Source organism: Laccaria bicolor, genomic scaffold (assembly GCF_000143565.1).
Source record: "Laccaria bicolor S238N-H82 LACBIscaffold_8 genomic scaffold, whole genome shotgun sequence".
Classification (NCBI taxonomy): Eukaryota; Fungi; Basidiomycota; class Agaricomycetes; order Agaricales; family Hydnangiaceae; genus Laccaria; species Laccaria bicolor.
In genome coordinates, this window is record NW_001889879.1 from 1252824 (window position 1) to 1276887 (window position 24064).

Here is a 24064-nt window from a genome sequence, read left to right on the forward strand (position 1 = left end):
TCAGACTCGGTTTCTTGGAAGGGGAACGAAGGCGATGAAAGAGAATCCGAGCCGACCGTAATAGGGAAAGCAGCGCGTCCGAAACCTCTCAACTGGAGATGAGCTAAGCTCTCACCACTGGGGCTAGTCCCATTGTCTATTGTGACCACCGTTCCCCAAGAAGAGACGCTGTTCCGCGTGCGATGTGTGCGATTGGACGCTGGTGTATCGGGCACATGCGGTTGCGGTGGAGCGGGTATTGGCTCCTCTGCGATGATTTGATCCACACGACGACCCCCACGATGTGTCCTGCTTGCTGTCGTATTGTCCGACAGAAGGTTCGACAATACCGGATGATTTACATGATTTACATGGTGATCATCCGATGTTCGATGTCGACGTTGTCGGGATCGCGAACTGGGGTTCGTATCATCAGAGGAAGTCCTCGTGCGACCTGCACTGGAGCTCAAGCTCGAAAGTTGTTGAGAAAGCGTCTCCCTCTCTCTTTCCCGTTCTCGGTGACGCCGATGCTCTCTGGATCGCTCTTGTTGAGGCCAAGCCCCACTGGCCTCTTGGTGCTGATCAGACCTGTCCAGTCCCAAGTTGTGTATCGTCATGCTGTCCAGATTGGTGGGAGGTCCCGAATATGGCGCATGGTTCCCGTTACTCGTGGGCCCATTCCCGTTGTTCATAGCCACTTGGTACCCCTCCCCATAGCCCACAGCATACTCCGACACCCAGTTGGACATCAACGAATATGGGTCAGCATTGTCTAACTCTCCAGGCCGTCGAGGTTGTGGTGTTAGCAGCGGTGGCGCAGTCGGCTCCCCAGGAGGTATGTACCTGTGGTTTGGTGTAGCTCCTGGAACAATGCCATTTTTTTGCTGTTGAATGGAGGGCGAGATGGCACGGTATATGTCGTAGAAAGGGCCTTCCTTTGCCTTGCTCTTCCCCTTCCTATCCTTTTTGGACTCGCGTGACCGCCTGGGTTCGCGTTCATCATCAGCCTCCACTTCATTGGAAGGGTAAGCCTGCGCTGGTGCTGAGTGCGGCCCATTGTGGTAATAGGGTCCTGGTCCAGCGGCCGCTGCTTGCAAAAACGGTGGGAACCGATCGAGAGGGACAGGTTCAGGTGGCGGAGGCAGAGGATTCCGCATGTGGGGTTGATTATACATGCGGATTTCAGCCTGCAGGCGTTCGACTGCAGCTTCATATTCAGCTACTTTGCTAAAAATTCCATCAGCGGCTGTAACCACGTATGAAAGTCGGACGTACTCCTCAAGTGCTTGGGCTTTATGCAAAAGTCCATCCTCAATGGCTTGTGCAGTGGTCTGTGCGAATCGCATTTGCCTCTTGTATTCCTCCACATCTGTCTTCAAGGTGCTGATAGTCTCTAAATTGTCCCGTTTTTCCGTTTTAAGCCCCTGGTATTTGATCATGGCGTCAAAGGCCTTTCTTAAGGGTATACTCTGTGCAATAAATTAGTGACTGTAAACCCAAACATAAATAACAAAATTGAGGCCCTGGTCAAGGTGTAGAGGTCGGGCTCATAGAGCGCCAAGGCCAAGCAGTCTACCCCCACCTATAGCCACTCCAACGAGAACCACAACCCATGTCCTTCCTATAGACCAATAAGAACTGCACCATAGCACCCAACATGAACGCAGTGTGTCGGACAGCACAACCCCAGACAACCAAACCCAAAACTCACCGTGTCTGCTTGCCGATCTTCCAACCAACCAGTCACCTCATCTATCATGTCATCCAACTGATCCCCTGGTGAGTCCCACACCAGCGCCAGCCTCTGCAACAGCTCGACCTCTTGCAGATCATGCTCAAGGCCCGACGGGCGATCCACATGCAGCTTCTTCAAACGATCCGGGACGAATGCTTTGCGACATAGGGGGCAGTTGGGTGGTGTGACCGCCATCAGACAGCTATTGTGTTGTTGAATCAATCAGTACGACGACGACAACACGACGAGAGCGCTCAAATGAGACGCACGTTTTACAGAATATATGGCCACAGGGTATAGCATGGGGGGTTTGTTGCGGGGTTTCCCAGGTATAGGCATCCAAGCAAACATCGCAACGACTGGAAGGATGGAGAACGAGCATAAATTGCTGTAGGCTTCAATGAGATTCTTGGTTGTCGTCGTCGTTCGTAAGAGACCTCAACGACGCGGGGTCCGTTAGAGTATTATGCAGTATCGTGCATGCAAGGACAATCCAAAGGGAACAAGGGCGAACCTCGAGACAAAAATACTGATCGCGGTAAACAGCACTTGCGCCTCGTGCCCCCTTCTAGCGCCGAAGAGTCCGCAAATATTAAAAGTACAATAGTCTTTCATTTTGTCAGATAAGATGTACTGTCCGTCATACATGATCCCCTACTCGTGCCAATGTCTCGCTCAATAGTCCAATAAATCCACAATATCCAGACAAAGCGTCCTCAGATAAAAGCTGTCCAATGGTCCTCTTGAAACGGCCCGTTTCGGCAAAATCGGGTCCCTGCTGGGAATCCACACTGTCGTGCTCAGGTGCATTGGGGCATGCAGTAACCCCTTGAGTCAGCCAAATGAAAATTCCCTGAGAATCAACCCACTGCCTTCCATTAACGTGTTAGGCGGACAGATGAATTGAATTTAAGATCTCGGGCTTCTCCCACCAAAACCTCCCGTCGAGCCTGTCGGTTGACACCCTATCGCTCCGAAGCTATGTGATGATGTGCTGAAGAGTCATTTTGATCGACCGGCGACTGGGATTGGGAACTAGATATGGAAGGTAGGGATGCTAGGAGTGAAGCACCGAAATCCGACAACGGCTTGAAAGCCTTCAGACTTGCCATTCTCCTCATATGAGAAGAATTCCCTGGGGGCGAGGGAGTAACTGGAGGCGAAGATCTCGTCATTGTAGCACTTGATCTAGGATCTTGCTCGTCAGAGCTAGAAGTCGGTTTCCTGGCGGATGTGAAGGATGGCCAGGCACCCCAGGTGACTGCGGGTCCTGGACTCGAAGCTCCATAATTAAGAGTCGAACTATTCGGAGCGCCAGTCGGCTGCGATTGGAGTGACGACAGGGGTTGTTGTTGCTGAATCCGAAAATCATAAGCGCCGTTCTGGTCACCGGTACTCTTTGGTGACTCCACAGAGGATCCTGGCATCGGAGATGGTGTCAATCTAAACGTTGAAGGCCCAGCAGGCGAAGGGGACCCCGGGTATGCCGATGGCGTCCCGGTATTCGATCCCATCGCAAATGGAGGGATGTAACCTTGATCTCCTGCGTGTGGGGACGTATGTTGAAGATAGAGACTCCCTCCATGAGATTGTCGTTGTGACGTCCCCTGCGGTTGCGCAAGAAAACTGGTCTGCTGTGATTGTTGCGAGAAGCCGGGTTGTGTTTGTTGGAAGGTCCAAGTACCAGACGGCTGGGGATTTGCTTGATATCGTTGTGTGGATCCCGTGCCAAAGTAAGGCTCCGAACCGATGTTCTGCTGATAATACGCAAGACTGAAATCGAAGGTGAGAAAAGCTACATGCTTAAGATGCCTGAAATTTACCTATTGCTTTGAGAAGGAATTTTGTTCAGCTTTTTCTCTTCCCTGCCAGGTGAGGAGTCATCCTCCTCATCATTGCTTGGACTGGTGGACGTTGATCTGTTGGGCGTCCTCGTTGCAAATGAGGACGCAGCAGCAGCACCCAGCGTCTTGACGGGAGTTCCAGCCAAAAGCGTAATAACTTCAGAACAGTGAGAGAACTGAAAACAGAAAGATAAAGATTGCTTACATGAAGAATCTCTCCTCCTTTCATCCGACAGTTGATGTAGAACACTACGGCGATTTCGATCCTTATACAGGTCAAGCTCCGTCCGCATTCGTTCAACAACTGCTTCATATTCAGCAACCTCTCTAAACGGGCAAGGGATCATTAGCGCAGTGAACCAGGGAGAAATCGCAACATACTCTTCAAGATCCTTGGACTTTTTGTGAAGTGCAGCCTCGACAGCCTGCGCAGTCTCTTTCTCAAAAGCCATCTGTCGCTGACCATCCTCAATACCTCTCGCCAACTGTTCTTTTTGTGCCCTTTCCCGAAGCATTTTCCTACGCCAGCGATCAACGTCAGCTTCGAGTTCACCAACTTTTCTGCGATTGAACAAGCCCGTCAGCTGCCATGATCACATAGCAAACCCCAAAAAACGTACTCTTCAAGCAACTTGCATTTTCCGAAAAGTTCAGCTTCAATGGCTTGCGCAGTCTCCCTCTCAAACACGATTTGCAGCTGATAGTCCTGGTCATTTCCTGCCATCCATCGTGCCTGTGCTGTCCGAAGGCGTTCAAGCTCGGCTTCATGATCAGCTACCTTCCTAGATGACGTACATAGACCAATTAGCGACTATTTAGAGAATGAAAATCAGAAACTTACTTCTCAAGTGCATTGCACTTCTCAGTCAGCTCAGCTTCAATGGCCTGCGAAGTCTCCCTCTCAAACACGATTTGTAGTTGTTGGTCTTGCATCGCCTCAAAGATCAACTCGTCGTCATCTAGTGTCCTCGGTGAGGTCGCCTGCTGAGACTGATCAGCATCATTTGACGCTGTGATGCGATCGATGTGCAGCTTCACTGCGCGATCGGGGTCTAACGGGCTGCGGCAATTGGGGCAGTTTGGAGGTTCGAATGCCCCAATACAGCTAGATACCACCAGCGTTAGCGAAAAGTCGGATAAGATTGAGGTCGCACACACCCTTTACAAAATATGTGGCCACAAGGTACGGCGTGGGGACCCTTATCTGGGTCGTCCGACACATAATCATCCATGCATATATCGCAAACGCTTTCAGAGTGGAGAACGAGCATAGTCGATGAAGGTAGGGCTGTACACAAAGGTCGTCTTATGCGTGAACTGTAGCGCCCGTCCCTCGTCCTTCTGAATGAAACACTCCTTCAAGTTGAAGCACCGCTTGCACGATGGACATGGCGTCTATGCCAAATACCCTTTCCCGCGATAGGAGTAAGCTGACATCCACAGCCTGCCGGCTACAGCTTGCACAACATGGTTGTGTACGGCGCTTCTGATACCACAATTTGAACCTGATGATTCTGCTGTTAGATGTTGGGAGAAGAGGGAGAATCTTAGACCTGTGACAGGCCCTATCATGTTCGTAAACTCACGATTCTAGGACCTGTAAAGCGGGTATTGCCGGCTCGTGTCGCGCGCTATGATCGAAAGTGGGCCTTCGGACATCACCGTAGTTCCGTAAACAGTAAAAGACCTCAAAAAGGAAGGTGGATTTTGGCAGGGACCACAACAGAGAATGTCGACAACCGCTACTCTTTCGCTCCTCCTCCCATCGCTGGTCTCATAAAATGCCCCAAAGGGATCTTTCCGAGCAACGCTTCCTCCACGACAACAAGAAAATGTGCCTCTGCAACCACCGACGACCACGAGCTTCGCCTTACCCGGCACCACTACCACCACCATCCACCACCGCCCGTCTCAAACCGCGACCGCCCGCTACAACGACAACGACGACGCTGACGACGCACGACGATACACAACGTCGTTACTGACCACCCACAACCACCCTGGCACCACAAGAACGACATGGCAATGCGACGTCACACGGCGAGCGCACCAGATGGATGGGAGGCGACGACGGTTCCCAGGTAAGCACGACAACCCCTCCCAGCTCCCCTTCTGACACAAACATCGCTGACTGCGATGTGGCAACCAGACGACGAATGACGTCGTCGTTGCTTTTCCCCACCCTACGACGTGACCCACGACACGAGAGCCACCCCGCATCCGCGAACAACGACCCGCCACCCCCAAATGACGTCCAGAAACCACAAACGACACCCACCGCCCACGACGACACGCACCACCCACGAAAAAGCCCCACCAACCACGATTCAGCCCCCACCTTGGCAGAACGAAAGTTTCAGCGGAAATCGCAACAAGGGTCCAGCTCCAACGGCTTGCACGTTCGAAAGGCCCACCTTTTCAAATGGGACCTCAACATGCCAGCCACTAGCGCTCAGCCAAGTCAGAGTTCGACGACCGTTGCTTATGGGATACCAACCCCCCAGACGCCGTTGAGTCTGCCGGACATGGATGTCACAATGGAGACTGAGGCGCACATGGATAGGGGAGGATATGCTGCTTGGGATAACCTTTTCCGTTGTAATTATACCCCCAGACATATATCGTTATTCTTATATGTGGTTAGAACACCAGCCGGTCCAGCCCCGTAATACACTCTCTGTTCTCCCATTTCACTGTCTCGAATCCCACTGAAGGCTCCTACACAGCATGAATCTGACGCAGCCGAGGCCCTGCTCAGTTTGTTTTCTTCTCATCTCGAGAGCCTTGTCCACCCAAATGAATACTACAAAATGGATGTCGCGTCGAAAGTCCTCTACCAAAATACACCTTCCTATTTGAGATCTTTTACTATACACGGAACTTCGGTGATGTGCGAAGGCCCCACTTTCGATCATAGCGCGCGACACGAGCCGGCAATACCCGGTTTTCCAGTCCTTATATCGAGGGTTTCCTCATATAAGGACTGGTCACGAGTCTAGGAGAATCTAAGTGCAGCCGACTTGAAAATGATATGGGGCTCGAAAAACAAGCACAAATTCAAATATTTGAAGCAGACTAATACAGCTCATCCACTCATCACAAAACTTCTCCGCAAAAAATAGTACGTGCACTCAACAGGATTTACCGAAGTATACAACTTTGATAACTTAGGAGCGGACCCACAGAACAGATACAGTTTCCTGTGCAGGATCCAAGCAGGATCTGTCATTACCTAAGGAAATCTCATCAGGTAAGTGACCGAATCGTTCGAAGAGGCCTTCCCATTCGTGCTGAAGGCAGATACCAAAACAATTGAAGGGGTATGTTGGAAGAAGAGACGAGTGAAGAAAGATTTTGGGATGTGGTCGCATCTGACTCTCATCATGTGACTTGTCGCGTCTCACCTCTCGCAGTCCTTCTCCAGATCCATCATGGCAACTCCATACCCTCCAGCGGAGGCGCTGCCCGTTTTATGTGCAACCTTCCTCAAGATAGATCAAAGTCTCATCGAATCCATAATTACCCATCAACTCTTGGCCCGGGACTTGCACAAACTGCAACCGCAGAACACATCGGAAGAAGAACTGAGAGAAGCCTCATTGTACAAGAACTCTGGCGCGGTTCTTCACCCCCTTCACGTCTACTTTGCCATAATGAGTGAATATCTCAACCATTCTGCGATCACTCTTGTTTTCTTCCGTTACCTCAACCACCTGCGGGATCTTATCAATGTTTACGAATGGCCGAGAGTCCTTGAATATCACCAATCATATTTCGATCATCGAATATTTGATATGCGCATACGGGGAGACTACGGGTCTTGGGGCCTGCCAGATTGTAAGCTGATGAACCAGTTAAGCTTCACCTACCATTCCACGTCGACTCCTGAAATTACTGTTCCGACTCAACAATTGAAAGTGCTGGGTTACCGAGAGGAGCCCCTACTGCCCATAACGTGAGTTAGATGCACGAGTTCATGTTTCATTCTTATGCTTCTTGAGTCAGATTTTATTTGAGACGGATGACGGATCCATTTGGTGACTACGCAGAATTCAAAGATATACATCGTGTCTGGAGAGTGAAGCACACCATCTACGATCAGCTTTTACTTCTCGACCTCCCTTCCCCCTTTGAAGACTATCATTGCGAGCACTTCGGGGTACGTTTTGTGCATACCCAATGTAATTTCATGGTTACAGTGCTTCCCACAGATCTTTGACGGTACCAATTTAGTTAAAGGAAACTCTGATAGGGGTGGAGTACCTCTAGAAAAGGTCACAAAACTTCTCTCCTATCAGGCTGGTAAAATTCCATTTCTCAATCTCGTCGGTCAGTCGATCACGGAAACGTACACTTTGCACAGCTCACCTTACAAAAATTCTTTCGTTCTCTCCAGCTTACCAAGATTTTGAGATTTCGAAGAAAGATGCGAAGAAAAGAAGCAAGCTAACGCAAGTAGCACAAGGTGATGACTAGCAGCTGTTCCAGTAAAAGGCGGGCTATAGTTTTGAAGGTATTTACGGTTTGTCATAGTGCTTTTTTCTCTGGGTCCTCAGCTAACGGCTTCGTCGTGCACATGAAGACACCCTTACAGCCAACATTTCACACTGTGTACTGGTAAATCATTGACAAGAGGCCGACTATTTCGTTATGCATTGTTATGGTACAGTTTTGACTCTAACCAAAATTGTATGGATCGCGAAGACTGCCGTCATCACGAACCCGACCAGCGAAAAAAGAGCAACATATTTTGAGAGTACCTTACTCAATCATTGGCACTGAGGCCTCGAATCAGAAATCAGCAGCTTTGGAGCGTGGCTCGATTGTGCAGTTGAAAGGTAGGGGATATCTGTAAGGGAATGAACGGATACTCGTGGACTCTGTAGGAAACCAACACATACGAAAGAAGCCCGCTTGTATAATTCGCCTCAAGCTGTTTAGGCTGTCCGGATTCATCAACTGGCGCATTGATATTATATACCGCCAAGACAGACGAGACGATGGAATATAGAGAATTATCGCTCAGGTACCTGCCAGGACACATCCTAAAACGCGGCTATGAATGACACATTTCGACGCCATCTTCTCACTCACCTCCTGCCAAACCCGAAAGCCGCAACGACTGGATCTCTAACGCTTGGGTCAATTTGACCGTCTTTGAGATAGCGCTCCGGCTTGAATTCTTCGGGGGCCTCGAATACTTCGGGATCGTGCAAAATTGACCTATACACAACTTTTTAATACTAAAAACTTTTTCGCGTAGACAAAAAACGTACCAAGCGGCTCCGATGACAATAGTACCTTTCGGAATAAAGTATCCATCATATTCATCATCCTCAGTAGCCATGTGTGGAACACCTGCCATGTATGATTAACAGCTGGAGGAGGACATTGAAGAACCTCTTACCAAGGGGAAGGACCAATTGCCAACGCATCGTTTCCTTAATCAATGCGTTTACGTACGGCAGGTAGGGGCGGTCGTTGAAGTCTGGAAGGCGATGTATTCCAACGACTGCATCGATTTCCGCCTGTGCGTTTCGCAAGACTTCCGGATACATCGCCATGGCCAAAAAAAAACTTTGAGTGGTTGAAACCGTCTAATTAAGAGTGAGTCGCATCAAAGAAAATTCGGAGAAGATATGACGAACGGTATCGGCTCCAGCTGCCCTCCAAATGATTGACAATGTGGATTTAAATCCAAAAATATGATTGCTCACCAATGTATGCTACCGCAGCGGTATTTCGAGAGACAAGCTCTTTCTCCGCTCGGCTTAGTTCTTCATTTCCGGGAAATTCCTCCAACAAGGAGGTCAGGACGCAAGGTATTGCCGTTCCCTCAGCCTAGGTACGGTGTTTGTCTTGTCTGATTAGCTGGCAGGAGTATGGAACTAAGAGCTTACCATTTTTTTCTGTATAGATTTAAAGGGTCGATCCACAACTTCAGCATTTATGGCGGCATAGTGAGCAGCCTTCCGCTTGAAACCAGCACCAGGAAACCAGCTTGGCACATATTTTAAGACTGGGAGCAGGTCCACCAAGAAAGTCCCCGGAATGCCAGCTTCGGCAGCGCCCCGCACAGTCTCCTCAGCCAACGCGATGTAGGGGTCGTCGAATTCCAAGACTGGTAGGCCGTAAGATACACTCATAATACTCGATGCGAAAGTACTGGAAAGACGTTGGTCAGGCTACCAAATACGAATGATTGCGACTTACTGTCGGATGTGGTGCATAAAATTTTGCGGTGTCGTGAGAAGTCGACAGAGTAAGGCTTGAGATTCTTTCGCCTGGGTCGGTAGATATTTATGCACGGCGTTCGTATGAAAATGCTCGTGAAATGCACGGCGGTGCCTTCGCCACATTGTACCATAAGGCATGTTTGGTATATCGTAACCCCAGCCCATTCTATGTAGCAATTTAGCCTGCTTGAAAGAAAACATCTGGGCTGAAGGGAACGTACAGCCTCAGCATAGGCACGATCAACCTGTCTGAGTAATTTGACGATTTCTTGTCTAATATATCATTTGTTCTTTTCAAGGATCCCAGAACTAGAAATGGTTGGCCGAGAACCTCAAAGTACACCATGTCGCCTTGTAAGTAGATTAGTCACAAGCCCCAAATGTTAACGCGGGGCGCACCATATTTCTTGAACAATTTATCGTAAGCCAGCCACGGTTTATCGCCTAGTGATGGCATTTCTAACATGGCACCCAGAATGGGGAGTCCCTTTGGACCTGGAGGACGGGGAAGGCGGTTAGGGTTTGGCTTCTTCACTCCGATATGCTTCAAGCCCCAGAGACCGAACAGCAAGCCTGCCACAGTGAGGTATGAATAAAACTGGATCGTCTCCATCGCACCCGAGACTGCAGTGTTGGAAAAGCCTGAAGCGAGTATGTCGAACATGATAGTCGCACTGTGAATGTAGCAGTGGCCTCACCTGGGGTTCATCATGTCGGTTTAGTTAAATATGGTCGACACATATCCCGGGGTTCAGAAAATCAGACCTAAGAATGAAGTGTTAATCAGAGTACGCCTTCTTGTTTCCGGTAAATCCGTGATGTGGTACACTTTCTGGTACTATCGGCATGGAGAAACTCACGAAGATTCCGAGTTGACATCAGGAGTGGCGCGCCTGAAAGTTCAAGGGTATAGGGGCATTTTCTTTGAGTCCAGCATACTGAAAACATCAGTGACTTGAGTATAAATCTTTGGCAGGGATACCAAAGAAAGGCAATTTGCGACGATGCTATTTTTCGAAGTGTTAGGATTAGCTCAAGACTGGCTGGGTTTCATTGGGCTGTAGCAAACGTCGATGTGACGTTAGGTCTCGTTGGGCTGCAGCAAGCACCGATATGACGCTGGGGAGTTTCATTGGGCTGCAGAAAACGCCGATATGATGGGGGGTTTCGTTGGGCTGCAGCGAACTCTGGGTCACGTCAAGTGACGATACACGATCACGTGAGTTTTTTGGCGAGATTTCCTCAGCGTTCCTTTCCGATTTCTCTCCGCCATCCTGAATACTTATCCAGTGCTTATTCCACGACTAGTACCTCCCTGCCATGCGTAGTCTTACCCGGTACACGAGGACGTCATGCAACAATGGCATTTAAGAGCAGGAGCGCCTCGGGCCTTATGAGGCAGCCTCAAACTTGAGAAGAACATTAATATACCAACACCAGAAAAAAAAACTACTGGTATCCCGCTCGCGGGCCCCTGCTTGAACTCGCCCAACCTGCTTGGTGCCAGCTTATACCACAAAACCATTTGCACCAGTCCTTGCCTTGTTGAGTCTCCTTCCTTGTATTTTCGGGTTTCCCATTAACACGCGACCGCTGGAGTTCGTGAGATTTTGCTGGCTATGAAGGGGAAGAAAAGAAAGCGGTTTCTGTCCAGCTCAGCGCACGCGACGCTTCCGGCCGGATACTAACTTCTCCACAGGAGCACGGTTATTAACTTCGACTTGCGGGGACACTGCACTAGTCGAACGGCTTGGATTTCTTGATTCCTGAAGGGCGCTGGGAAGTGTCTCGAATTCCATATGCGGCGAGTTGGGTTGAGAACTCCTATCATTAGCTTCGCGACTTCTTGAGAGTGGAGCAAAACGATTTCTTGCATCTTGCCGAACGCTGGGATGTAGAGTACCAAATGTAAGAGGCGGAATGTTTCGAGGAGTTCTATCAACGACTTACAGACTTGAAGGTGAAGAAAAATGGTTTCTTGCTCCCTGCGGGACGTCGGGAAGTGTCTCGATTTCGAGAAACGGAGAGTTGGGCCGAGGATACCTATCAATGACTTGATAAGATGAAAGTGGAGAAAAATGACTCCTCGCTTCCTGCTGGGTGCGGACGCTTGGAATTTCACTCTCCAATCGGGACGGCGGCGAGGTGGAAACTGCTCTCTCAAACGGAAGAAGTGGTGAGCTTGGAACGCCTCTGTCGAAAGGATGTGGCGAGCTGGGAACTACAGTCTCGGGAGGAGAGGACTGTAAACTGAGTCCACTGTCAGCGTATCTCGCTTCCCGCCTTGCCCTCCGAGTCCAGTTTTCTGCCGCACCACGAATGATTGGACGAGGCGAACTCCTGTCTCCGTCCCGAAGGGAGACTGTATAAATGGCTGTGGGTACACTTGGACCTACTTCCGCCGTAGGTTGATTGTCTCTGCGGGCTTCTGTCTCTTCTTTGCTCTGTTCTCGCAACACTCTTTCCAGGGCTTCTTTTACTTCCTGCTGATTCTGCTTGCTCCGTTTTACAGCTGTTTCCAGATCACTTTGACAATTTGATCCCTCTACAACAAGTCTCTGCAGCAGCTCGAACTCCTGGGAGCCCTGGGACGCTGCGGCGCGACCGATGTGCAGCTTCACTATGCCATCGAAAAAGAATGACTTGCGGCATAAGGGGCATTTTGAGGGTGCGATCGACACCAGACAACTGTTATGGCATTAGAGCTCGGGAAAACCATAGATGGCCTTTGGTTAGAGTAGGACCAACGTTTTACAAAAAATATGGCCGCAGGGAATGGAATGGGGCGAGAGGTCCCAGGAGTACGGGTCCAAGCAAACATCGCAACAACTCGAAGGGTGTACGATGAGCATGAATTCTGGTGAGATTCAAAGTCGTGGTTGTCGTTGTCCTTCGCAACGGCCTGCGGGTTGCCAGTGATTATATGCTGTGCACGTCCATGCACGAAAGGCCAGGCCATGTACAACAAATCAACATGCTCACCCCACGCCTTGTGCCCTCTAGCACGCGAGTATTCGCCCTGATTCAACAAGAACGTTCTCGCCTTCTTGCAACATCAAAAAGCAAGGACATCGCACCGAGTGCCGACGCCTCTTTGCGCACCAATGGTCTGAGACTTTAAGGCAGCACCAGCAGAGGTAACCCTTGTCCGGATGTTTTGACGGGCGAGCATAGCACCCTTAGCCAACACTTAGCTGGGAACGAGTTGGAGGAAAACTAGCGCTTGAGAAGTTCCCGGCCTTCTGGTGTGACCACGCGTTGACGGAATCCATTCGGCTTGATTGAGATTTTGGAAAACCTTGATTGAATCCTGAAAAACGTGTTTTCCGTGGTTACAAGAGTCTGAACTTCAACTGGTTGTTGGCAATTAAAGATAATTGCTCCTTACTATAGGACGAGGGAACAAGACTTTGTCGGTCTTACTTGTTGGAACTGGAGGTTTGACATCCAAACCGTCCTTCAATTTCAGCGATACCAATCATTATTTGTTCCGTTCAAAGATGTGGGATTATTCGCCGGCTATACTGATACCACACTCGCGGACCTCTCTAAATCGCTCTGAGCCTGCTTAGAGTGAGCTCATGCCTCAACGGCTGTCGCACTAGTTCTTGCCCTGTTCACGAGATCTTTGGAACGCCCATTAGTGGCTGCTGAATACTGCTGAGATTTCGCTCACCAATCCGACGGATGATAGGGGGGCTATCATCGACAAGGGTTAGCGACCTGGGATAAGGAGATCTTGGCCGAAGTAAGGCTAATCCTGATGGTCTCGATGGTGCTCTAGCATTATATGCTAGACTAGCAAGACCTGGATCCTGCCTTGGTCCCTGGCTAGATCGTGTAGCTGGCCTAAAGATAAATGGTTGTATGGCTGCGGCACCGACAGCACCGCTGATGGGAGGAAGGGGAAAGTCTTCCAAGAGTAGTCGCCTAGCGGACATTTCTGCGCGGACGGCCGGGGGAGCAGCAGCACCTGCTGGCTGTTGTCTCTGGACCTCCGTCTCTTCCTCACTCTGTTGTCGAAGCCATGCCCTTTCCAAAGCTTCTTGTAGCTCCCGCTTGCGTTGCTTGCTCTGTTCCGCAGCTGCTTCGAAATCTGCCTGACGCTTTTCTTCTTCTGCGGAAAGCCTCTGCAGTAGCTCAACCTCTTGTAGACACTGACCTGACGTTAGCGGACGATCGATGTGAAGCTTCACTATGCCATTGTGGGAGAAGGCCTTGCGGCATAACGGGCAATTCGGGGATGTCATCGACTCCAGACAACTGTTGATGGGTTAGAATGAGCGTTAAACAGGAGTAGGACGAACAGACCAACATTTTACAGAAAATATGGCCACAGGGTATTACATGAGGCATCTGCGTCGTGATGTCCCAGTTATAGGATTCCAGACAGACATCGCAACAGCTGGAAGGGTGAATAAGAAGCATAGCTTCCAGTAAGATAGTTCGATGGGAAAGTTGTCGTTTCTAACGACGAATGGTTCGTCGGTGGACATATATTATGCTCATCCACGCACGAAAGGCCAGGGACCAACATGCTGATCTCATGCCTCATGCTGCTGAAGCATTTCCGAAGATCCCCCCGTTCAACAGTAACCTCCCACCTCCTTGCAACATCAATTGACGTGTGTCAAACATAGTGCCAAGGCCGCATCTGCCGCCAAATGTCTGAAACTCTAAAGTAGCGCCGGTTCAAGAAGTCCTCTCGCTTGGATGAACAAAGTGGCAGGCGAGCGCACCACTTCGCAGCCGAGAGCAAGTGAAAGCCATGAAAGGGTTGTAAAAAGGCGTGGTTCTGGTTCGCGTTGGAGGTGATTCGTTCTTCCACTCGACTGACAAGCAATCACAGTCAAAGCTATGAAGACTCAGAATCAAATTGTCGCCCAGGCAGGGTATAATGACGTACATGAACAATTTACCCCTTTACCATCCCCCTGCTTTGGTCAATCAGATTCCGTATGAGCTTTCTCCACAAGCATTCCAACCCTGCTACAATTCAGCCACCCGCCTAAAAGGAGTGTGCAGACGCATCAGCAATCATATAAAATAACCAAAGGAAAGCGAAACTCACTCTTCTTTGATATCCAGACGTTCGACGGCAGCGATCCGAGCAGCGAGCTTTTTGAAGGCACTTGCTTCGATGTTCCAAGAGCATTTTCTTTGTCTCCTAAAACATGAGGTTGTCTTCTTCCTAGCTCCCCTCAGACCTTCGGCATCTGGTCATCAGATGATCGACTGCCAACTGGTGGACCATCCTGACGGGTTTGCATGCATGAGGCATGACTTTCCGCCACTATATGGATGCTAGCAGAACGACTCACAACAGCTTTCCTTCCTAGCGGTTCGGGTCGATTAGAGCGCCACTCCCCTGCATGCCTTGCCAGGCCTAGAAACCTGCGGCCGAAGGAGCGGTTCCGGCTCAGAGCCTCCAATCCTTGAAGGGTAAGAAATTTCAAGTTCTAAAAATTTGGCTGACAGCTGTTGAATAGGGGGTTTATTAGAGGCGCATGCTCAACGCAAGGGCCCAGGGAGATCAGCTCGAAGGGCGGAGATGATGGAAATTCAAGAAGAGGTTGTGGACACGTGACGAAACTATTGTGCTGCGTCAACTTAAACTTGGCCACAACCAACGTCCGATTCCTCCACTTGAAGTCAATCTCTCAATTCCCTTCAATCATTATACTTCAGGCCTGCTTGGGGCATTGCTACATTGCTCCTATTTTTCTTCCTCCACAGAGGTGATACACTGGGCGTATACCTTCTATCATGGACCCCACTGCTGACCAGGAGATATGCAGGCATGAACGGGCTACTGGACCTACCAGTAGAAATCATCCTGGCGATAGTGGATCGCGTACCTCCAAACTCCCTTTTTACTCTATCTTTGACATGTCGCTTGCTCAACTATCTTTCCACATCGGCGCTTCTCGAACATTGCGGAATCCGAGATCCTACCAACTGCACTTTTGATATCTACACCACTGTAGAGGGCCAGGCCGATGCCCTGTCTGCCTTACAAGCCGGTCTTCATATCCAACAGATGAAGTTCCTTCGATGCAACCTCCGGCCTACAGGATATTATCCTCAGTGGGAATGGCCCGCTGCCAAACTTATACGTCGACTACATCGCCTCATGCTAAGATTGGCCTCAATTGATGAGGTTGTCCTCTCTTTCAATATGAGGGGGATGATTGTCCCTCACGACATACACCTAAGATCTGGGGTTATTATCCTACAGGAGTTGCTCAACACAGTTATCACGAAGTGCAAGATCCTTCGCCTCATGAGTGCAGGCTCTTTTTTTGGAAACAGTTACTTATTCAATCAACCGGATAGTGGTTCCAGTATCACTCAAAGACTCCAGCGATTCGTCAACCGCAATGATTCGCCAGATTGGCAGTATACGAGGAACATTAGTACAGGAACTCGTCCATTCCTTACTTGCCCTCCTGCGGCTTTGCAACAGATTGCGCTCAGCAGGATGGAAATTGATGCCTTGAGCCTTTTCACTCCGCCCTGCTCCAGCTGGACCTTCACCGTGCTAAGGCAATCTCAGATCACATCGCTCACCGTCAACTTGAAATGGCCTACGTCAAGATCTACGCAAGCCGAACGATCCCTCATATTCTCTCGACTAGCAGAGGCCCTTCAGCCTTCGCTTAAGTTTTTGTTTCTCAAGGGCGTAACACACCTCCTCGATGCTCTTAGCTTTATAGCCCAATTACCACTTCTTGAGACGTTTGGCGTTCTTCCTTGGACGTGGAAAGCGAGCATTGATGAGGGTTCGACTATCACATCTTTTCCCCTCGTTCTATCGATGGAAACGATTTCTGCCCCCGCAGACTTAGTTTTCTACATGTTTTCTAGGCCTTTGATCGTACCGAGGCTAAGGATCATTTTTTTGGCCTTCTCAATCAAGAAGGTTGGGGGGTTGGAGGATATTACAACTACAGCCACCTCCATCGCTCGACTTCGTGAATCTGTTGGGCCCAGCGTGAAGCTTCTCATGTTATTCCACCTCGGCAGTGTTCCATCATTAGAGGAATCTCTTTGCGACGGAATTCGACCAGTTTGCCCTATATGGGAACAGGAATTTTCCAGGTTCACAACTTTGTCTTTGAATGGCCTAACAGCCCTATTAGACAGTCCCGACACATTCCGAGTCATTTTGGGAGTATTGACACTGTTCTCTAAGCTAGAGGAATTGCGTATTGAACTTAGGACAAATTACGAAACGGGCCCTCCCATTCCTATCAACCTAAAGACTTGGATGGTCGAGGCCATCTTAGATCGATCTCCAAACGTCACATCTATTTCCTGCAATGGAACAGCCCAAAGAATAATTCCCCGCCAAAGTACGTCAGAATGGGTCGCAATCATGTCTTGTTAAGCTAATCCAAACAAAAGAGTGCGTCTCGCCCCCATCATCCTGAGGGATTGGATAAGTCATGTTCACCTTGGATCGATCTCCGAACACGCCCTTCCTTTTCCAACCGAAATCTTGCGCCCGACCCTCGCCTTGGCCCCAGAAAACGACCCTCTGGGCTTGCAACACAGATGGCCGAGAGAGAATCGAGTTGTAGGTTGTCACGACACGTCGCAGGAAATTGCAGGGGTGTGTTTACTGCCTTCACAGGAGAGCATGATCGCTCACCTGCCCTTTATGTATATGTGGGCGAAGCTTCTTGTAGCCAGGAGGGTCATGCCAGTGAAGCAGCCTGTCGTTGCTCTTAATGGCGTTCGGACGCTGTTCTCGCTAAATCATAATATTACAATGGTTCTGGCTACTAGAGCACGTCTCTACGAGCGTGGGGTAACCACCATAGTTCTACTGAAACCTTCGCATTGGTGTTGTACGTCGCCGTTGGTGTGAACTGTTTAGTCCTTCAAAAAGTTGTCGTAATGACGCACTAGCATCTACTCCCTGTAGTGGCAGATGATTCATAGAATTAAGAAATCTCGACTTATTAAGCCTCCAATGAAGTGGAGCTTGATACCGGATTATATTTCCCCTCCAGACCAAGAGCGTCTTCACAGATATTGAGCGAATCGCGCCAGTTTCGGGTCCGACCACGCATCTCCCGGATGGGGTTGGTGAAGTATGGGCCACATCTATTTATTGAAAGAACTTGAAGGGAAGAACAACCTATAGATGATTGACATGATGCCAAAGAAGCAAGATGCAGATGCAGACCTTATCAGATTAGAGCGCCACTCCCCCCGGGCCCTACACGTTTGCCAGCTAGAAACCTGCGGCCCAAGGAGCGGTTTCGGCTCAGAGCCTCCTTGAAGGTTAAGAAATTTAGCCGACAGCTATTATGTAAATAAGAGGTTTGCTAAAGGCACATCGCTCAACGCAAGGGCCAAGGAAGATATTGGCGCGGATGATAAAAATTCGATTTCAACCAAGAAGAGTTGTGGACACGTGACAAATCTTTAAAGAGGCTCAGCTGAGGCTGAACGCCCAACTTGCGCCCAACGTCCGATTCCTCAACGTTCAACTTCAAGTCAATTATTTCTTCAAAGTAAAGTCTGCTTGGCGCACTGCTACATTGCTCACTTTCGATTTCTCTTTCTTCACAGAGGTGATACACTGGGCGTATACCTTCTACCATCATCCATGGACTGACTAGAAGATTTGCAGGCATGAACGGGCTACTGGACCTACCAACAGAAATTATCCTGGCGATAGTGGATCGCGTACCTCCAAACTCCCTTTTTACTCTATCTTTGACATGTCGCTTGCTCAACTATCTGTCCACCTCGGCGCTTCTTGAACATTGCGGAATCCGAGATCCTACCAACTGCACTTTCGATCTCTACGCCATAGAGGGCCAGTCTGATGCCTTGTCTGCCTTACAAGCCGGTCTTCATATCCAGCAGATGAAGTTCCTTCGATGCAACTTCCAACTTTCAGGGCATCATCCTCAGTGGGGTTGGCCCGTTGCCGAACTTATACGTCGGCTGCATCACCTGATGCTACGATTGGCCTCGATTGATGAAGTTGTCCTTTTTTTCAGTATGACCGGGTTGGATGGTGCTCGCGACATGTACCTAGAATCTGGGGTTATTGTCCTACAGAACCTGCTCAACACAGCAATCACAAAGTGCAAAATCCTTCGCCTCATGAATGCAGACTCTTTTTTTGGAAACAGTTACTTATTCAGTCCGCTGGATACTAGTGGTTTCAGTATCACTCAAGGACTCCAGGGACACGCCTATCGCAATGATTCGCCAGATTGGCAGTATAGGAGGAACGGCAGTGAGGGAACTCGACCATTCCTTACTTGCTCTCCTGCGGCTTTGCAGCAAATTGCACTTAGCAGCATGGAAATTGATGCCTTGAGCCTTTTCACTCCACCCTGCTCCAGCTGGACGTTCACCGTGCTGAAGCAATCTCGAATCACATCGCTCACGCTCAACTTGACGTGGCCTAGGTCAATATATTCACAAGCCGAACGCTCCCTCATACTCTATCGATTAGCAGAAGCCCTCCAGGCTTCACTTAAGTCTTTGTTCCTCAAGGGCGTAACGTACCTTTTCGACGCTCTTGGTTTCATCGCCCAATTACCACTCCTTCAGACGTTTAGCGTTCTACCTTTGACATGGAAAGCAAGCCCTTCCGGCGAGGGATTGACTATCACATCTTTTCCCGTCTTCCTGACTATGGAAACGATCTCTGCCCCCGCAGACTTGGTTTTCTACATGTTTTCTAGGTCTTTGATTGTTCCGAGGCTTAGAACTATATTTTTGACTTTCGAACTCAAAAGGCATGGGTTGTTGTTTGATATTACGACTACCGCCACCTCCATCGCCCGACTTCGTGAATTTGTCCGGCCCAGCGTGAAGCTTCTCCCGTTGTTCCACGTCGAAACGGTGGAGGAATCTCTTTGCGCCGGAATTCGACCAATCTGCCATATATGGAAGAAGGAATTTTCCAGGTTGACAACTTTGTCTTTGAATGGCCTAACAGCCCTATTAGACAGTCCCGACACATTCCGAGTCATTTTGGGAGTATTGACACTGTTCTCTAAGCTAAAAGAGTTGTGTATTGAACTTAGGACAAACTACGAAACCCCTCCCATTCCTATGAACCTAAAGAGTTGGATGGTCGAGGCCATCTTAGATCGATCTCCAACCGTCACATCTATTTCCTGCAACGGAACAGCCCAAATAATAACTCCCCGCCAAAGTACGTCAGAATGGGTCCCAAACATGTATTGTCGAGCTGATATGAACAGAGAATGCCCCCCACTGACACTCCCATCGTCCTGAGGGATTGGATGGTCAAGGTCGCCTTGGATCGATCTCCGAACATAGCATTCCTTTTTCCAACCGAAGTCTTGCAGCCAGCCCTCGCCTTGCCCCCAGCACTTACTTTCAGCGTTCAAGAGATCTTGCAGGCATTCAACGGACCTTGAGAATTTCCGCTTCTGCCGAGCTCAAGAGAAGAGGGACCATCAGACTCGGTCTCATCGCTTACCGCGATCACCCAGTGACGCCCAAGAGATTCGTGACGAAGAGTACCGCCGACCAGCCGGTCATGAAGGGGAATTTGGACGGGCTCGTCGCGTCTTGTGGAGGTGATGGGCCGGAAGCGCAAACTGCTGCCCTAGGAACTTAAAGTGATCTGAGGGCACTGCGAAAATGGTGGTCCTAACCACCAATGCACCCACAAACTTAGAGTTGGAAAGGACGGCGACGATTACTGGATGCGTATTGTCCAGCAAACGACCCTTGCAGCTTGCAGCTTACAGCACAGATGGCAGAGGGATAATTAAGGGCTCGGAAGTTGCAGGTTGTCAGACACGGGTGTGTTTGCTGCCTTTGCAAGAGAGCAGGAATGTGGGCGAAGCGTGCTGTAGCCGGGAGGGTTACGAAGCAGCCCGCCGTTGCTCTCAATGGGATTCGGACGCCATTCTCGTTGAATCATAATATTACAATGAGCACGTCCCTCAGCATGTGAGGTAACCACCATAGTTCTACAGAAACCTTCGTATTGGTGTTGTACAGCGCCGTTTGGTATAATCCCTCCTGTGTGATCATGACCTACGCCATCTGCCAACCAAAGAACCTCCCATGTTGCAATAATGCGGGTTTAGGCCTTCAAGAAATTGTCGTATGATGAACTAGCATTGACTCCCTGAAGAGGCATACGATCAATGTAACGAAAGAATCTCAAAATGATGACCATACCATAGTGATATATCCCACCAGACCTTGACTTATCACACCTCCAATGAAATGAAGCTTGAAAACCGGATTATATTTTCCCTCCGGACCGTGAGCGTCCTCGAAGATATTGAGCGAATCGCGCCAGTTTCGGGTCCGACCACGCGTCTCCCGGATGGGGTTGGTGACGTATGGCCACATCTATTTGTATTGAATGAAAGAAGGGGAAAGAACAACCTTTAGATGATTGACATGCCAAAGAAGCAAGATGCAGATGCAGACCTTGTCGATCACCAAGTTGATCTCATCCTCGAAAAAGAACTGCCCGACATGCGAGAGCCGCCCCGCTGCGAACGTTCCGTTTGGCTGTGGTACCCATTCGGGGAACACCTTGGTGTGGATGTGGGTTGCTCGGCCCATGTAGTATCCCGGGAAGATGGCTGTACAAAAGCTTTAGCTTTAGTCTTGAGAAAGGAGCGCCAGCACGACGTACTAGTGAACTGTGCAACGCCATTTTTGTCCGTAGGCCACGCTCCTCGTAGCCAGGTCTCCTCAGATAGAGTACGAGCGTAAGGAGATAGTAACCCTGATCGTTTGCCCCCTATCTGAGGCTCCTCCTTGGCCAGATGCGGATGTGGAGAAGGGTGACCTGTGCAGATGTGTGAGAACTCTGCCTTTCACCACTACAAAGTCAGAAAAACCTGAATATATGCCTGTTGCATTACTTTGCCATATATCAACCAAAACGTTCGGAAGAGGCTGGCACGTTTCTACGTCGATAACACCGATATCGAGCAGCTACGTTGGCGTCAGTAACCGGGGAGAATATGAGCACGCCTTATCTTACCAGGAGCAGTCCATCCTGAAGCTCCGCAATGTTCTGCCTAATTGGATGTCCTTCCGTGTGGTAATATGGTCCCTCTGTAACTTCGGGAGCGAGCACGCATGTATTGTTCTGAATATGGGTCTCCGAGATGGGCGTGCACCCCATCAACGTTTCACCATCTTGCTTTGCCTCGTCAAGATATGGCGTAGGGGGCCTGAGGTCTTCGTAAGTCTCCGAAGCAAACAGTTGTTGGTATCCCGGCACGTTGGGTTGTCCACCAAGAACCTTACGAGCGAATTCTCGTTTCCGCGCAGCGGTGAAGGATTCGATGGCAGGAGCACACTGTGTCATTCGAAGTAAGTCCCCATGTTAGCCACCGTCGTTTGTAAGAGAGAACTAGGGGCTTACGTGGTATGCTGCCGCTTGTAGCGCTCGCTGTACCTCTATCTCATGGGGTGACTTGGGTTCCTTGTGTGCGACGGCGAGTAGGTTCAGAAATGCGAAGATAATGGTAGAGAGGCCCAACATGAGGATGAAGAGAAGCTCAAAGGAGATCCGGGGACCATTTTATGATGTTGTCGTTGAACATTCGAAGAGCCGTCCGTGTCACGCGGCGCCATAAATAGACTGCGGCCTTCATATGATCGTGAACCAAGGTACGACTTCACATCATATCGGGGGTACCTTGCATGTAGTATACTGTAAAAGTGATACCATAATTCCGAAAATATAGGAGGGTACAGTGGGTATCCACCGTCATGCACAAATTGGCAGTTGGGAGTGTATATCCACCGTCCACTGAAAATATAGGAGGGTACAGTGGGTATCCACCGTCATGCACAAATTGGCAGTTGGCAGTGTATATCCACCGTCCACTTAAAAAATAGGCAGGTACAGTGGGCACCCACCGTCATGGCACATTTGGACTGGATGGTAATTATCCACCGTCACACGCAAATTCGAACTGGACAGTGTATATCCACTGTCTACCCAAAAGAAGAAAAAGTACAGTAGGTACGGTGGTTACCCACTGTCAGGCACAAGGACTGGACAAGTAAATATCCACTGTCCACTGAAAAAATGGGAGGGTACGGTGGGTATTCACCTTTACGCACAAATTTTCAGTACACTGTAAATATCCACCGTTGTATCCAAAATGTGATACAGCAATGGATTTCTTGAAATTTCACGCACGGTAAATAGCCACCGTCCATTCCATACATCTGAGCCAACAGTCAGTATCCACCATACATTACTATAAACATCACTTGGCTGAGCTCGATGCTAATACACACCGGCAAGTATCAAGTTGGACAGAGAATAAGGTATCACTTTTTCGAAATACTACGTGCAAGCTTTCCGTCATATCGAAGCTGTCTAGGAGAGACTAGCTCTGACTAGCTGCGGCCGCCGGCGCGCCTCCGCCGTCCCTTCCTTCTCAACTCAAGGAAACGCTTGAAGGACAGAATCACTCGTTTGCCGCAAAAACTCCGGGAACAAGGTGTATTGAATTTTAACTTAAACCCCCAGCTGCTGACATTGGTTGATACTAATTACTTTGGCGTTTATCAGGCGTTTACTTCAAGGATAATGCCGATTCTCACGATCCTTCACTACCGACTTGGACAAGTTACAAGAACCCTGTAGACTCGGAGCTTCAAGCTTAGATCTACCACCTCTAGGCTTGACCGCCCGTATCACAGCTTCCAGTACGATGGACATACTAGACGACACAATCTACTACCTCCCAAACCCTGTGAGCGCTAATGTGCATGGTAGTTTCTCCCTAACATCTCTCTCATGTTAGGGTGCGAAACCGCTACTCCTACCAGAATTACCATCGCCAGTAAACGTATATTTTTTATATCCTCCTGTCATGCCATCACTGAACCACCTACTACGATCTTCAGTCATCTTCCTCCACTCACAAAAAGAGTACATTGAGCAAATGGTTCCTTGGTCCTTCTTCAACGCCTGTAGCCTGGTCTTTTGATGCAGATCACACTACTGCCTACTCAAATATGTGGCAAACAAAATGGAATTATTATCAACAATGCTTTCTTGAAGATATTTTGGCACCAATAGAGCGGATGAGCGTGGCTGATATAAAGGCCAGGGCGGTGTGGTTGGTGAGTAATGAGTGCATTATTCCTGCTTGGGTGCGTGGCTCATGGCTTGCTTTAGGAGAATGAACTGAAGAGGATTCAAGATACGTTAACGACGATGGAGGTTCCAAATGTGAGCATCTCGTATAGTAAAGTCTGGGCAGCGC

General features: G+C 49.3%; 8 protein-coding genes across 8 annotated transcripts; 3 read left to right on the top strand and 5 right to left on the bottom strand.

Moving 5' to 3' along the window:
* Positions 1-1067: 1067 nt before the first annotated feature.
* Positions 1068-4829, bottom strand: LACBIDRAFT_293756 (uncharacterized protein; the record flags this gene model as incomplete). Its single annotated transcript, XM_001879516.1, has 11 exons — positions 1068-1206; positions 1255-1448; positions 1691-1916; positions 1984-2102; positions 2361-2567; positions 2731-3487; positions 3538-3715; positions 3764-4119; positions 4179-4340; positions 4400-4663; positions 4717-4829. Coding segments are annotated over 11 exons (2715 nt in total), but the record flags the coding sequence as incomplete, so codon positions are not given.
* Positions 4830-5577: 748 nt separating this feature from the next.
* On the top strand, positions 5578-8034 carry LACBIDRAFT_325817 (uncharacterized protein; the record flags this gene model as incomplete). Its single annotated transcript, XM_001879269.1, has 7 exons — positions 5578-5639; positions 5708-6156; positions 6749-6808; positions 7012-7513; positions 7564-7717; positions 7758-7887; positions 7955-8034. The coding sequence occupies 7 exons, from the start codon at positions 5578-5580 to the stop codon at positions 8032-8034; spliced, it is 1437 nt and encodes a 478-aa protein (XP_001879304.1).
* A 315-nt stretch (positions 8035-8349) lies between these two features.
* LACBIDRAFT_248655 (uncharacterized protein) lies at positions 8350-10407 on the bottom strand (the record flags this gene model as incomplete). The annotated part of the gene is made up of 11 exons (XM_001879517.1): positions 8350-8407; positions 8460-8603; positions 8653-8781; positions 8835-8916; positions 8966-9155; positions 9207-9220; positions 9276-9399; positions 9459-9723; positions 9772-9960; positions 10040-10145; positions 10194-10407. The coding sequence occupies 11 exons, from the start codon at positions 10405-10407 to the stop codon at positions 8350-8352; spliced, it is 1515 nt and encodes a 504-aa protein (XP_001879552.1).
* A 1333-nt stretch (positions 10408-11740) lies between these two features.
* On the bottom strand, positions 11741-12646 carry LACBIDRAFT_318268 (uncharacterized protein; the record flags this gene model as incomplete). Its single annotated transcript, XM_001879518.1, has 2 exons — positions 11741-12482; positions 12543-12646. 2 exons carry the CDS (start codon positions 12644-12646, stop codon positions 11741-11743), a joined length of 846 nt encoding a protein of 281 aa, XP_001879553.1.
* Positions 12647-13411: 765 nt separating this feature from the next.
* Positions 13412-14222, bottom strand: LACBIDRAFT_318269 (uncharacterized protein; the record flags this gene model as incomplete). The annotated part of the gene is made up of 2 exons (XM_001879519.1): positions 13412-14057; positions 14110-14222. 2 exons carry the CDS (start codon positions 14220-14222, stop codon positions 13412-13414), a joined length of 759 nt encoding a protein of 252 aa, XP_001879554.1.
* Positions 14223-15594: 1372 nt separating this feature from the next.
* LACBIDRAFT_325819 (uncharacterized protein) lies at positions 15595-17741 on the top strand (the record flags this gene model as incomplete). The annotated part of the gene is made up of 4 exons (XM_001879270.1): positions 15595-17149; positions 17204-17409; positions 17431-17647; positions 17725-17741. 4 exons carry the CDS (start codon positions 15595-15597, stop codon positions 17739-17741), a joined length of 1995 nt encoding a protein of 664 aa, XP_001879305.1.
* Positions 17742-18440: 699 nt separating this feature from the next.
* Positions 18441-20418, top strand: LACBIDRAFT_325820 (uncharacterized protein; the record flags this gene model as incomplete). The annotated part of the gene is made up of 2 exons (XM_001879271.1): positions 18441-19986; positions 20144-20418. 2 exons carry the CDS (start codon positions 18441-18443, stop codon positions 20416-20418), a joined length of 1821 nt encoding a protein of 606 aa, XP_001879306.1.
* A 280-nt stretch (positions 20419-20698) lies between these two features.
* LACBIDRAFT_184112 (uncharacterized protein) lies at positions 20699-22373 on the bottom strand. Its single transcript, XM_001879520.1, has 7 exons — positions 22201-22373; positions 21814-22134; positions 21668-21764; positions 21460-21615; positions 21249-21406; positions 20991-21167; positions 20699-20937 (listed from the first exon to the last, which is right to left on the bottom strand). Exons 1-7 carry the CDS (start codon positions 22318-22320, stop codon positions 20893-20895), a joined length of 1074 nt encoding a protein of 357 aa, XP_001879555.1. The 5' UTR covers positions 22321-22373; the 3' UTR covers positions 20699-20892.
* Positions 22374-24064: the final 1691 nt, after the last annotated feature.